This window comes from Wasmannia auropunctata, unplaced genomic scaffold (genome assembly GCF_000956235.1).
Source record: "Wasmannia auropunctata unplaced genomic scaffold, wasmannia.A_1.0 LD334204.1, whole genome shotgun sequence".
NCBI lineage: Eukaryota > Metazoa > Arthropoda > Insecta > Hymenoptera > Formicidae > Wasmannia > Wasmannia auropunctata.
Window position 1 is genome coordinate 1,895,773 of NW_012028686.1, and position 13,006 is coordinate 1,908,778.

At 33.0% G+C, this 13,006-nt stretch overlaps 2 protein-coding genes across 3 annotated transcripts; both read left to right on the forward strand.

Annotated features, from left to right (window-relative positions):
* The first annotated feature begins 5,509 nt into the window (after positions 1–5,509).
* On the forward strand, positions 5,510–7,360 carry LOC105459224 (probable oligoribonuclease). Of its 2 annotated transcripts, none has more exons than XM_011705081.1 (5): positions 5,510–5,670; positions 6,154–6,227; positions 6,331–6,492; positions 6,600–6,820; positions 7,011–7,360. In XM_011705081.1, exons 1-5 carry the CDS (start codon positions 5,616–5,618, stop codon positions 7,132–7,134), a joined length of 636 nt encoding a protein of 211 aa, XP_011703383.1. In that variant the 5' UTR covers positions 5,510–5,615; the 3' UTR covers positions 7,135–7,360. The 2 variants fall into 2 exon arrangements, with proteins under 2 accessions (XP_011703383.1, XP_011703384.1); XM_011705082.1 differs by having other exon boundaries at positions 5,511–5,769.
* Positions 7,361–7,729: 369 nt separating this feature from the next.
* Positions 7,730–12,855, forward strand: LOC105459225 (bipolar kinesin KRP-130-like). The gene is made up of 16 exons (XM_011705084.1): positions 7,730–7,948; positions 8,220–8,367; positions 8,456–8,605; positions 8,929–9,089; positions 9,160–9,309; positions 9,410–9,646; positions 9,793–10,168; positions 10,262–10,533; positions 10,674–10,813; positions 10,883–11,001; positions 11,067–11,420; positions 11,533–11,760; positions 11,867–12,046; positions 12,128–12,347; positions 12,442–12,563; positions 12,652–12,855. Exons 1-16 carry the CDS (start codon positions 7,884–7,886, stop codon positions 12,706–12,708), a joined length of 2,979 nt encoding a protein of 992 aa, XP_011703386.1. The 5' UTR covers positions 7,730–7,883; the 3' UTR covers positions 12,709–12,855.
* Positions 12,856–13,006: the final 151 nt, after the last annotated feature.

Sequence of the window (13,006 nt, forward strand, 5' to 3'; positions counted from 1 at the left end):
CGGCGGCCCAAACCGGGGCCGCATATGTCAGAGCGGTGCGCGCGCATGCTTTATAGAGGAGTAATTTGTACTTAGTATGCAGAGTGCTTTTTGAATTTATGTAAGGGTATAAAATTCTGAGAATATTGTTCGTTTTACGAATTCTGTCAGAGATTGCAGGGCCCCAGCCAAGCCTCGAGTCGAGCACGACACCCAGATATTTGACTTGCGACACCCACGGGACATTGTAATCCAATACACGTACAGAAGGGGGAGGCGGTAATTTCCTGCGGGTAAAAATTATCGCCTCCGTTTTATCAGGGTTGATAGACATTTTCCAGTCTTGAAAAAACCGCAAAATGAGATCAACGTGCTGCTGTAGTCTGGACGTGATTAGCGCGGGACTCCATGAGGAGGTATATATCGCCGTGTCGTCAGCATAGACAGCCAACTGGGTGCTTTCGAGCCTTGGTATGTCGTTTATAAACAGGTTGAATAGCGTGGGGCCTGCATTGGAGCCTTGGGGGACGCCCGCCGATGCCGGGAGAGGGGGGGAACGCTCCCCTTGGAAATTAACAGAGAAGGTTCGATCATTGAGAAAGCCACGTATGAGTTTTATTAGATAGATGGGAAAGTTCATTTGGCCAAGTTTGTAAAGCAATCCCAGATGCCATACGGAGTCGAATGCCTTGCTTAAGTCTAGCAGAATCATACCTGAGTTGCGATTTTTATTAATTTCTAATGCGAGGTATTCTGTAACCCGCAATAGTTGCTGGACTGTAGAGTGCGCAGGTTTAAATCCGAATTGTTCGTTGATTATAATGTTATTGTCATGTATGTGAAGGTTAATACGACTTAATATAATTTTCTCAAATATTTTGCTCATAATACTAAGTAAACTGATGGGGCGATAATTCGACGGAGATGATTGAGATTTGCCCGGTTTTGGGAAGGCCAAAATTATGGCTTGTTTCCAAACGGAGGGAAAGTAGCATCTTTTAAGTGATTCTCGGTAAATGTAATAAAGCTGGAGTATTATACGGAACGAAGCTTTCTTTAGTTGAATGGCGGTGATGCGGTCAGAGCCGGGAGCCTTGTTGTTCGGGAATTTTTTAACGATTGAATGAATTAGAGTCGGGCTCAGGAAATTTGTTTCTACGGTGACCTCATTATTGTCTAGTGAGAGAATATAACTATTTACATGAGCTTCAAACGAGGAAGTGCGGTTGTGCGAGGATTCGAAGGTCCTGTGAAAATTTTGCGCGAGGGCTATGGCTTTATCTTTATTATCGTAAACTATGGTGTTGTCTGGGAGAACGAATGGTGGGGAGGGGGGGTTTCTTTTTTGTCTCGTCTTTAAAGAATGCCAGAGTGAGTGATCCTGAGTATTGAGATTTTTTAACTTGTCCTCCCACATTTTTAGTTTGATGTCACTGATATCATGTTTTATTTGGTTATTTAAGGTGTTGGAGAAAATTTTGTATTTAGTAAGGCCCGTTCTCTGATATTTTCGACGGTAGTAGTTACGCAACTTGACTGATCTTTCAAGTTCCGCCAAAGCATCCGGGCTTGCGAAGTGAAATAGTTTATTTTTGCATTTTATCTTATTTGTGGCCTTGCTGTATGATTTCCGGATGAATTTTTGCAGCTCAGTGATGCAGTTGTCTATATCTTCGCAGTTGTTTAATTTACTGTTAATTGGCCAGTTATTAGTAAGTTTAGAGTATTTTTGCCAGTCTGTTCTGAAGATAAACTTTTCTTTTTTGATTATGTTAGTGCTTTCAAGCTCAAGGATAATAGGTAAATGGTTAGATTGGAGTTCATGCAATGTGTAGCATTTGTATGTATAAGGTAAGTTTTCGATAAGGAAAATATCTATATTTGTTGGGTTTCGTCTTGGTAGTTTATGTGAGTAAGAGTCGCTGTGTATTATTGAAATGTTTGTTTTGTTTAAATAGTGTAGCAGTCTGACTCCGCGTTGGTTATTAGAAAAGTTATTCCAGGAGCGATGTTTAGCGTTGAAATCTCCTCCGATAATAATCGGTAGGCTTCCCCCAAAGATTGCATCTAGAGAATCTGGAGAGAAGTTGACGTTTGGCGAGATGTATGCTGCACCCACAATTATATTTATATTAGAGAGAATTTTAATGGTCAGGATTTCACCTTCAGGAAGAGTGACTTGTGGGAGGGTAGTGTACGAGATGGATTTGTTCAAGATTATAGCCAGACCGCCGCCAATAGTGCGTGGAGAGTCAAGTCGAATAATATTATACCCAATGAAATTTGTATTAATTCCGGAGTGTAGCCATGTTTCTGTAATGAGGGCAACATCGACATTGTGCGAATTTAAAAAATAATTTAACTCGATGTCTTTATTGTTTAAGCTTGTAGCGTTCCACAAGCAAACTTTCAGTCCCGATGCGGTGAATTTATCGAATGTTAATGTATAAAATTTGCTGCCTCGGCAAACGCTTGAAGCTTTTCAAGGCCGTCCTTACAGGTGGAGAGCCTGACATTAAGGTCGCGGATTACTGCAAGCATGTTTTTGATGTCAATAAATTGATTGAGTTTACGAATTTCAGATATTAAGTTATTAAAATCCGAAATATCATCACCTTGAGAGCAACAAGGATCTGCCGGGGAATCATGATGTGTATTATGCTTGAGAATGTTAGCATAGGAAACAGGAAGTGAATAATCGTTATTTGCGCGGCTATAAAGCTGTTTTGGAAGAAGGCTCGCTTGGGACGGCTGCACTCTCGTGGAAGAGTGAGGCAAGGAGGGGTTTTCATTTAATTGGCGATTTGAGATTTGCTGGAAGGTACTTGCCGGATTTATTTGCACGTTATTGAAACCGATATTTGCATTTTCGTTTACTAGTACAGCCGGACCCAATGAGGTGCGCTGAGAAGTGCGTTTTTCTGAGAATTTTAAATATGCAGGGCATTTTGTGAAGCTTGCCGGGTGGTCACCAGAGCAATTGCAGCACTTGGCTGGCAAATCCGGGCTTTTTTCACACTCATTAGTTAGATGGTTCGCGGCGCATTTCACACACCGGGGTTTCCTAAAGCAGTTAGACGAAGTGTGCCCAAAGGCCTGGCATCTGTAGCATTGTAAAATTGTTTTTCTATTGATAAATTTGTTCCAATATATTCTAGAATGAAATAAGAATTGTATCTTTCGAAGGTGATTTAATGTGAATTCTGAGCTTAAATTTATTTTATAAATGGCAAAAATACTGCTGTCATTATTAATTTGGCTGCAAGAGTTTATTACAATGCCATGTTCTGCCATTTCATCTATTATTTCTTGTGTTGGGATTTGCGGCAGGCCTTTGAGTGTGACGGTAAATGATTTGTTTTCTGGCAACGAGAAGGTGTGGAATGCGAATTTATGCTTTATAGCAAAGTTTTTGAATTCTATGAAATCGTCTACTTTTGAGAATTGAATTCGCGTTTGGTTGCCTAGGAATTTCATAGTGAAATCCCCGGTGTGCTTTCTTAAGAGGCGAGAGAACTCGGTATAATTGTGGAGGCGTTGAGCTAAGTAAACTGGGGGGGGTTTTCTGTCTTTACGCGACGGTTGTTTATCGTTAATCCGAGCGTTACCTGGGTTGTTATTTAAATTACGTGCAGTATAGGACGGTTGCGACCCATTCTCGTCTTCCGAGTGGTCCGGCTGGGTTCTGATTTCGCCATTCTCCTCATCGTCCGGCTCGATGAGGTCCATGAGACATTCGAAACGGTTGGATAAATTGATACTACCTTGTGTGTCCTTGAAATGAGGTTTCTCCAAACGGAGAAACTTGTCAGGCGGATTTAAGGGTCCCGCAGAATCGCGGTCGTCAGCATGGCGTTTTAGGCCGAGTCCGGGTGGAGTCTCATAAGATGTACCCTCCGAGGTGGAGGGATGTCCAGGAGCTGAAACATCCGTAGTCGCCACCGCGCTTCACGAGCGCGAGAGGCGACCGCTAACAAGGCAAGCGCAAAACCACCAGTCACGCAAATAGGTCGTCACAATCCACTTCAAGCGAAACCACTCAACAGCAGGAAGCCTCGAAAGCCGTCCGCTCGTCAGAAGCAACCTCGAAGCATCCGAACACCCGCCGCCTCGCCCTCAACATCAGAGCCAAAATCGAGCCTGTCTCTTCGACAGTCCAGCGCCACGCTATTTATACCACTTCGCGTAGCTTCACGCGTCCAATGGCGTGACGTTGACTGCTACGCGTCACGCGATTGGTGCGCTGCTACTAACGTTTTACTATATACATATAAAAACTGTATTAACGCTATTACAATTTTTCTATTCGTGATTTTGTAATTTTTATTATTTGAGTTCTTTTTTTTGCAAACTTTTCCATCATTTACGCATGTATACAAAAATTATTAGTTTAAGTGATTCTTATTTTTATTACTTTGACATCGTTAAAAAATATTTATAAGATTGTATAAAATAACTGATTACAATTGGCACGAATGCTCTATATTATAATCATGATTCATGATATACTAAGGACGAATATTCGAGAATTATCGCGTTAGTATCATTATATAGACATGATTTATGCAAGTAAAACACTTTATTCCTGAGAACTATAAATTATTGATTTACTAAATCCAAAGAAAAAAGTATTACGAATTTTCTTGAAAATTAGAATTCCTCAAGTTTACAGAATCCAAAAAAAAAAAAAAAAAAATATTACGAATTTCGATGTTTTCTCAATAAAAGCGAGCACATTGTTTTTTAGATAATTGATTTCTGATGTTCGAAGGGAATATTTAAAAACCAATGGTTGATAAAATTATGTGTTATGCAGATATCACATTTATAAGGATTCGAATAAGTTATAAAATAAATAATATTTCATATCTCTTTTTTATCCGTGTACAGTAATTGTACACGGATATTGTACAATAATTTACCTTGATAAATATTAATTATGACCGTAATAATTAATATGTTTATCACCTTATAGAAAAATACTATTAGAACAAATAGTATATACGAATATTGAATTCGACGAATGATTTTCTAATTAATTCCAATAGTATTTTTTATAAGAGTCACCTGAATATTCTAGAATGAAATAAGTTTTAATGATTAAGAATTTAAATACAAAGCAAAATAGCTTGTACGAACTATTTCTTTCCTTATAAAACGTTAAACACAAATATAATTTTAATTTTCACTGCATAAACATATTATAGAATGCAGTTAAATAAAGTTAATATAACAGATCCAATTTGATCTGATTAATCTAATCGGCGTCTTTCACTCAACCGACAACAAAGCAAAATTTTTAATTATAATTCCTATCTAATCTTTCTTTCCATAAACAATAAAACAATATAATTTCATCCATAGAATTGCACAGGCATTTAACCGATAATAAAATAAGCTATCATAAATTAAAATCAATTAAATTTCGATCAAAATCATGTTCATATCAACGCTTATAATATGCTATATTGCTTTAATCATATCTTTCTGTTTACAATGTTTACATAATAAATTGATACGATTCAATTGTTTCTTGCTCACATCACAAAAAAAAACAAATATCACATATCGCGAATGCAAACAGCTGATAATACCGACATATAAAATTTCATCTCATAGTGAAAGGCGCATGTGAGATGTCACGTGTGTTTACGAAAGCATTAAGCAACAGTCTCTCGTGGTATTGCATAGGTATCACTTTCAATCTTTCACTGTGAAAGTATTATTGTTTTCATCAGAAATAGACAGTCGTCTTTAACTTACTAAGACTTACTTATACTATCATATTTGGTAAGTTTTATTTTTAGTTTTTATAATATTTTACGTTCAGAAGAACACATGTTTTTAAAGTTTATCACATATAATTGGAGGTTATCTTTGAAGTTATATATCGTCAGAAAATTCCCATTTCCGTTACTTTATCAATTTTTTATTATTTTATTAATTATTTGCAACGTTATAATTTATTATATAAATTTGTCAGAGAAGCGTGTAAAAGTATCTTAGACACTTTATGATATGCGTGAAATAAAAATTATATTAAAGTGTTAGATTTTACTGTCATACGAAATTAAATGCAACTATGAATACTAATCTCTTTCAATATTTCTTTTAACAACCAATATTTACGTCTTTTATTTTTTATTTTCATTCATGTTTAAATTATATTTGCAGATTGTCAGATACAGATATTAATGAACAACATGGCACCCAAGAATGCTAACTATATTGTTTGGATTGATATGGAGGTATTGAAACGTTACGAATGACACTTAATTACAATGATCATAATAACGAGTGATCAAAAATTAATTAAGAAACATAAATCAGTTGCATATTTTATTTTTATAGATGACTGGACTTGAAGTAGACAAGGATCATATATTAGAAATTGCTTGTATTATAACAGATAATAAATTAAATATCATTAGCGAGGAACTGAATATTGTAATACATCAGTCAGATGAGATATTAGAAAATATGAATGAATGGTGTAAAGAAAACCACAAAAGGGTAAGTGCTTAACTTACATGTATGATGCAAATATTTTTGAACCTTTTAGCTTGAAAATTGATATATTTTGGGTGGAATTGAGATGTAACTATTTCTACATATTTCAGACGGGTTTAATTGAGAGCTCTCGCTCGAGTACAGTTTCATTGGAAGAGGCTGAAAAAACAGTACTTGACTTTTTAAAAAAGTACATTCAGGAACGTACATGTCCATTAGCTGGAAATTCGATCTACATGGATCGTTTCTTTCTGTACAAACACATGCCATTAATTAACAATTTCTTGCACTACAAGATTATCGATGTTAGTACAGTTAAGGAACTTACTAGGTAAGAATTAATTTACTATTTTTATGTGAACAAAGATACTGATATTCTCTTATGTAATGTAAATGATATGTATATTAGTAGATATGGGAATTTGTCCTGCAGATATTTGACATTTAAAGTAATATTTAAGATATTTCAATAGAAGAATAATCTGAATCCGATAATGTGAGTAAATCTTCATAATTTTTAGAAGGTGGAATCCGAATGTACATAATTCAGCGCCAAAAAAGAAACTAAACCATAGAGCTCTGGATGATATAAAGGAGAGCATTACCGAGCTAAGACATTATAAAAATCACTTGTTTAAGTTATAATTTTAAGTATATTTAGTATTTTATTTTTTATATTTATATAAGATAATTTGTCACGTGATGATTTTAACTAATACTTTTATATTTTAAAAACTTCGATCATGTATTTGTCAATGTAAAAGAGTAAAAGAGTAATGCTAGCCTAATGCTGTTTAATTTAGAAGATTTGTAAATTGCGGATGAATGTGGATTAAGATGTAAAAAATAAAAAAAAACGTAATAAAATGTAGCATAAATTTTATATTTACACTATTTGCATGAATTAGTTTTTACAGATTAATATAATACTCCAGTATATATGTACTGAATTGACTGCATTGATCAATGAGCGTACTGGAAAATCTAGTGCATCGTATCGGTGATCTTATTTTCGAAAAAAATTATTACATACAAAAATCTATAATATACGTCATGTGTACTACAGTATTTCCATACATGATATTTTTCGAGAATAAAATTTCCGTTTACATGACGCGACAACAGCGTTATTCGCACGAGTGACGCGACGCTGCTCCTGTTCGTCGAACTGCTATTGGCTGCCGCCAAACAACGAGGTTTCGCATGCCGTCACCTGGCGGCGATCGCGCGAAATATCTCGATTTAAATTCTTCCAACGGATACCGTGGCTGACTTCTCGCGTGTGGCGTTTACAAACAGTAAACGAACGCGAAGTAAAACGCGCTGTCGTTGACGAACGTGAAAGCCGTATTGTGTTTTAGCGAGAGATAATTGTACAAGAGATTGTCGACAAGATGAATGATACACGCAACATGAAGAAGGATAAGAATCAGCATATCCAGGTTTTCGTGCGTGTCAGGTAGGTGACAATTATTTATGATACTGACGCACTATTGTGTACGTCGTTGAGGAAACTGAAACTGTGCGTAACGACAGGCGCATTAAATTCTTTCTGTTTTGACAAATTTCGAAAAAGTTTATTCGCTCTCTTGTTTGACAATCTTAATTTTTTATTAAATAAAATTAGCTTGATACACAACATTCATTTTTGTCATTATTATTATTTTTTATTTTGTATGTGATGTATTAGCCTATTATTTGTATGGCTTATTAACTTTTTTTTTTAATAGGCCGATAAATCAGAGCGAGAAAGTTGGCAAATCCATAGCGGTGTTGGAATTACCATCTAATAAAGAAGTAGTAGTGCATGAGAGGCAACAAGGCACTCATTCAAAAAAGTTTACGTTTGACAAAGTATTTGGGCCTTCTTCGAAACAGGTAGAGATAAATATTTCTTTGTGTGAAGAATTAAATTTTAAAATATTTGGAAGAATATTTGCCTTAAAAAAGTGATTGTAATTTATAGATGGATGTATACAATGCAGTTGTTAGTCCGTTGCTTGAGGAAGTATTGGCTGGATATAACTGCACAGTATTTGCTTATGGCCAAACTGGAACTGGAAAAACTTTTACTATGGAAGGTTGTAGCAATGATCCAACATTACATTGGCAAAGTGTAAGTTATATTATGTAAAAGGATATTAATTATTGTTAAATATTATGCAAATATTGAATTTTAATATATATATATATATATGCTCTAACATATTTTTTAATTTATTGTAATATAAAGAAAACTAAGACCTTTTTTAATTATTAAATTACAATATTTAAATGAAATGTGTTTATACAAAAAATCAGAAGACAGAATAATTTACAACACAATTTTATATATTTATATAATTTTATTGAGCTCAATTTAGTATCTTGCCATAATTCTTAAATTTAATAATATAATATCACATATGCTTGTATAATTGGATTTATTTTTATACATAGGATACTTCAGCTGGAATTATACCACGTGCATTGAGTCATTTGTTTGATGAATTACGTATGTTGGAAATGCAAGAATATACAGTACGAGTTAGTTTTCTTGAGTTATATAATGAAGAATTGTTTGATTTGCTATCACCTAATGATGATGCATCTAAAATAAGGTAATGTTATAAAATTTTTATTAAGAAATATAAAAAATATGTGTTATATAATGATTTATGATTATTTTAGGCTTTATGAAGACGCTACAAGAAAAGGTTCGGTGATCATTCATGGATTAGAGGAAGTAACTGTACACAATAAAAATGAAGTTTACAAGATCTTAGAAAAGGGATCAGAAAAAAGACAAACAGCTGCAACTTTAATGAATGCTCATTCAAGGTTGCTATCTTATATATGAATTAAATATATAATTTTAAATTTATTTTTTAAAAACATTAAACCTTTCGCTACTTGTACATTTTTTATATTATACTTTCAGCCGTTCCCACACAGTGTTTTCAATTACTATTCATATAAAAGAGAATAATGTGGATGGGGAGGAGCTTCTAAAAACTGGAAAATTAAATTTGGTAGATTTAGCGGGGAGTGAAAATGTCGGAAGATCGGGTGCAGTTGATAGAAGAGCAAGAGAAGCAGGAAATATTAATCAATCGTTATTGACTCTTGGTCGAGTTATAACAGCGCTTGTTGAAAGAGCACCTCACATACCATATCGGTATAATACAAATTTACATAGTAATACTATAACTTCATAAATATAAATATAGAAATTGTAAAATATTGACATTAAAATTTAATGTCAATATTTAATAATTATCTGTAGTAAAATTAATCTATTTTTTTGCATTTTACATTGACCAGGGAATCAAAATTAACAAGACTTTTGCAAGAATCATTAGGAGGACGTACGAAAACGTCAATTATTGCAACAGTGTCCCCAGCAAGCATAAATCTTGAGGAAACCTTATCGACATTAGATTATGCTCATCGTGCCAAAAATATTACAAATCGTCCTGAGATCAATCAGAAACTGTCCAAAAAGGCATTACTCAAAGAGTATACGGAAGAAATTGAAAGACTTAGGAGAGACTTGTTAGCAGCACGTGAACGAAACGGCGTATATTTGGCGCAGGAGAATTATAATGAGATGCAAACATTAATTGAACATCAAACCAAGGAAATCGAAGAAAAGATAACTCACATTAAAGTACTTAAAGAAACTATGGAGAATAAGGAGGTAAGTGTCACAATTCAATTTATACTTGGTTATAGTAGTAAATGTTGTTATCCTAAATTTCGTTATCCTAAATTAAGTTTTATTTCTGTTTAGCAAATATTTACTGATTTACAAGCAAAGCACGAAGAACAAACTAATCATCTGCATGAAACCAAGGAGCAATTGGAAACCACTACACATGCTTTGAAATCAACTGAAGCTCTTTTACAAATGACAGAACGTGAGAAAGAGGAACAAAGCCACTTAGTAGAGAAACATTTATCTACAGAAAAACAGCTTTTATCACAAGCACAAAAAGTCTTGGATGTAGCTGAAGCGGCAACATTTGATGTAAATAAGCTTCACGATAAAATTTCTCATAAAAGGTAACTACATTATTTTCCATATTATTATATTATTAAAACCAGCATATGGATATTTTATAATACAGAGCAATAATATTATTTATTTTATAAATAGATTTATCAATTATAGTTAGTTTTAAATACATTTAATATATTTACAGACAATTGGAACAGGAAAACGAACATATTAGTCATCAGTTTCGAAGTAACGTAACAAAACAATTTCAAGATATGAAAAACAATGTTACAGTTTATACACGGGAATTCATAGAATTTTGCACTTCTATGAAAAGTAACATTGGTAAGTAAAACTTCTTAGAGTTTAGACACTGGAGAAATGTGTAATATGTACATTATACTATCTTTACAGATTCTCAAATGGATCTATTTAAAAAGGATATTGATTCAATAATCTGTCATATGTCAGACGACATTGTTAATAAAGAAAAATTAGCAATGGATGAATTCACAAAGAATATACGTAATTCGGTAAGTCATTTACACATATAAAATTTAACAAAAAAAATATATGTAACGAATTTTTTTTTGTTTAGTACGAACACTATCACCAATGGCTAGACACAGAAATGGCACGTTCATCTGATATGACTCAGCGTGAACGCGAATTTTTAAATAACACATCCCTAAAACTGACGTCAAAAATTAATCACTTGATAGAAGTTAATAATATGGAAATTGTAAAGAACTTACATCATTTAAAGAACGATGTATCTAAAAAATTTGATCAATTATTGGCGTATACAAATGAATCGATAAAACAGCTTTGTAACTGCAGATTGCAAGAATGTGATAATTTGTATAAAAATATAAATGAGATAAAACAGGATACACAAGCTATGCGTGAACGTGACGGTAAAATTATGGAGGAACGAGAAAAGTTTAAGAAGGTATGATTTAGTAATAATTCTTTCCATTATTTCATAATATTTTGTTAATAACATTTATTCTTTAATTAATATTTTTAATAATTTTACTCAAAATATTGTTCTTATTTTACAGTCGTTTGAAAATGTATGGCTACAATTTAATAAGTTAAATGAAAACGTAACTGAGAATTATTCCGTTACATGCGCTACCTTAAATCATGTTGATAAAGTTTGTGACAGTACAACTAATGATATTCTCAATAATCATAAGAAGGCTGTTGAAAGAAATGAGACCCTGCAACAGAAAATTCAGGACGATGTAAATATACTCAAAAGCGATGTTGAATCTGGCATGGAAAAGGTAACATTTACTTTATATTAATTTTTTATTAATTTTCAAATGATTATTAAATGCTTTGAAAAATATAATATGACATTTTAATTATGTATCTTATTTTTTTATCTAGAATTGGACGTTAGCAGAGCAGATTGCAGTACATAGTCATAATTTGGTCGACGAACTTCAAACTGACTTAAATAATCATTGCGATGCACTAATGCAGAACAAACTGCATGTTGAAGATAACATGAAACACATGGAGCAGAAGTTGAAGGAAGATAACACTTCTTTTATTGGATCCGTCAAAGTAAATCTACTTTATATATCATTACAATTATTTGTATATATATATATATATATATAGACAATAAATATTTTTCTTTTATAGAATATATATAGTGAATTAGCACAAGGAAGTCAAGATCACAAAAAACTTGGGGAAGAATTAAGAAAGAAGAATCTACAATCATTCACTGAACTGAATGATAAGCTTATGAATGAAAGTAAAAATGCTTCTGCCTGGAATGACGAGACACTTACGGAACTGCATTCAATACACGAAAGAGTTGGAAAATTCCTTCAAGATTTAAGGCATGATGTACCAACAGGTGAGTCTCCGGTTTTTATATGTATTTATATAATATTGAATTTATACATGAACTAGAGATTCATTAACATTTCTTTTTTAATATTTCTTTTCAGGTTCAACGCCGGCAAGAAAAGAATATCAATATCCACGGAATTTTATCGCAACTTCGCCGCACGAACGAATCATTCAGAGATTCAGAGAAACAAGAAATTACCTCGACAATTCTGACAATGAAGTATAAAGATAGATTTAGAAATTACATATTTTCAAAGAATAAATTGAGAATTATTGACAATATAAGAATATATGTTACGTATTTACAGGAAACAATATTGGTCAATAACAACTCGCCGAAGAAGAAATGTCCAAATGCAAATTAAATATTTTAACTGGTAATCAATTGCATTTTATAATTATACAATAAAAGTTAGTTGATTATATACATTAGGTTTAGTGTGAGATATAAGAATATTTTGATACAATGATACAATGTAATTAATTATAAATAAATACTTGACAGAAAATTATAATTTATAAATCTATTATATATTACATAAAAGTGTCAATGTATTCTTAATATTAATACATAAATTATATTAACGTATGAATTGACTTGCATGATTAATTTTTAATAGAAATTGGATGTTCGGATTGTAATACTGAATTTAATGTTATGAT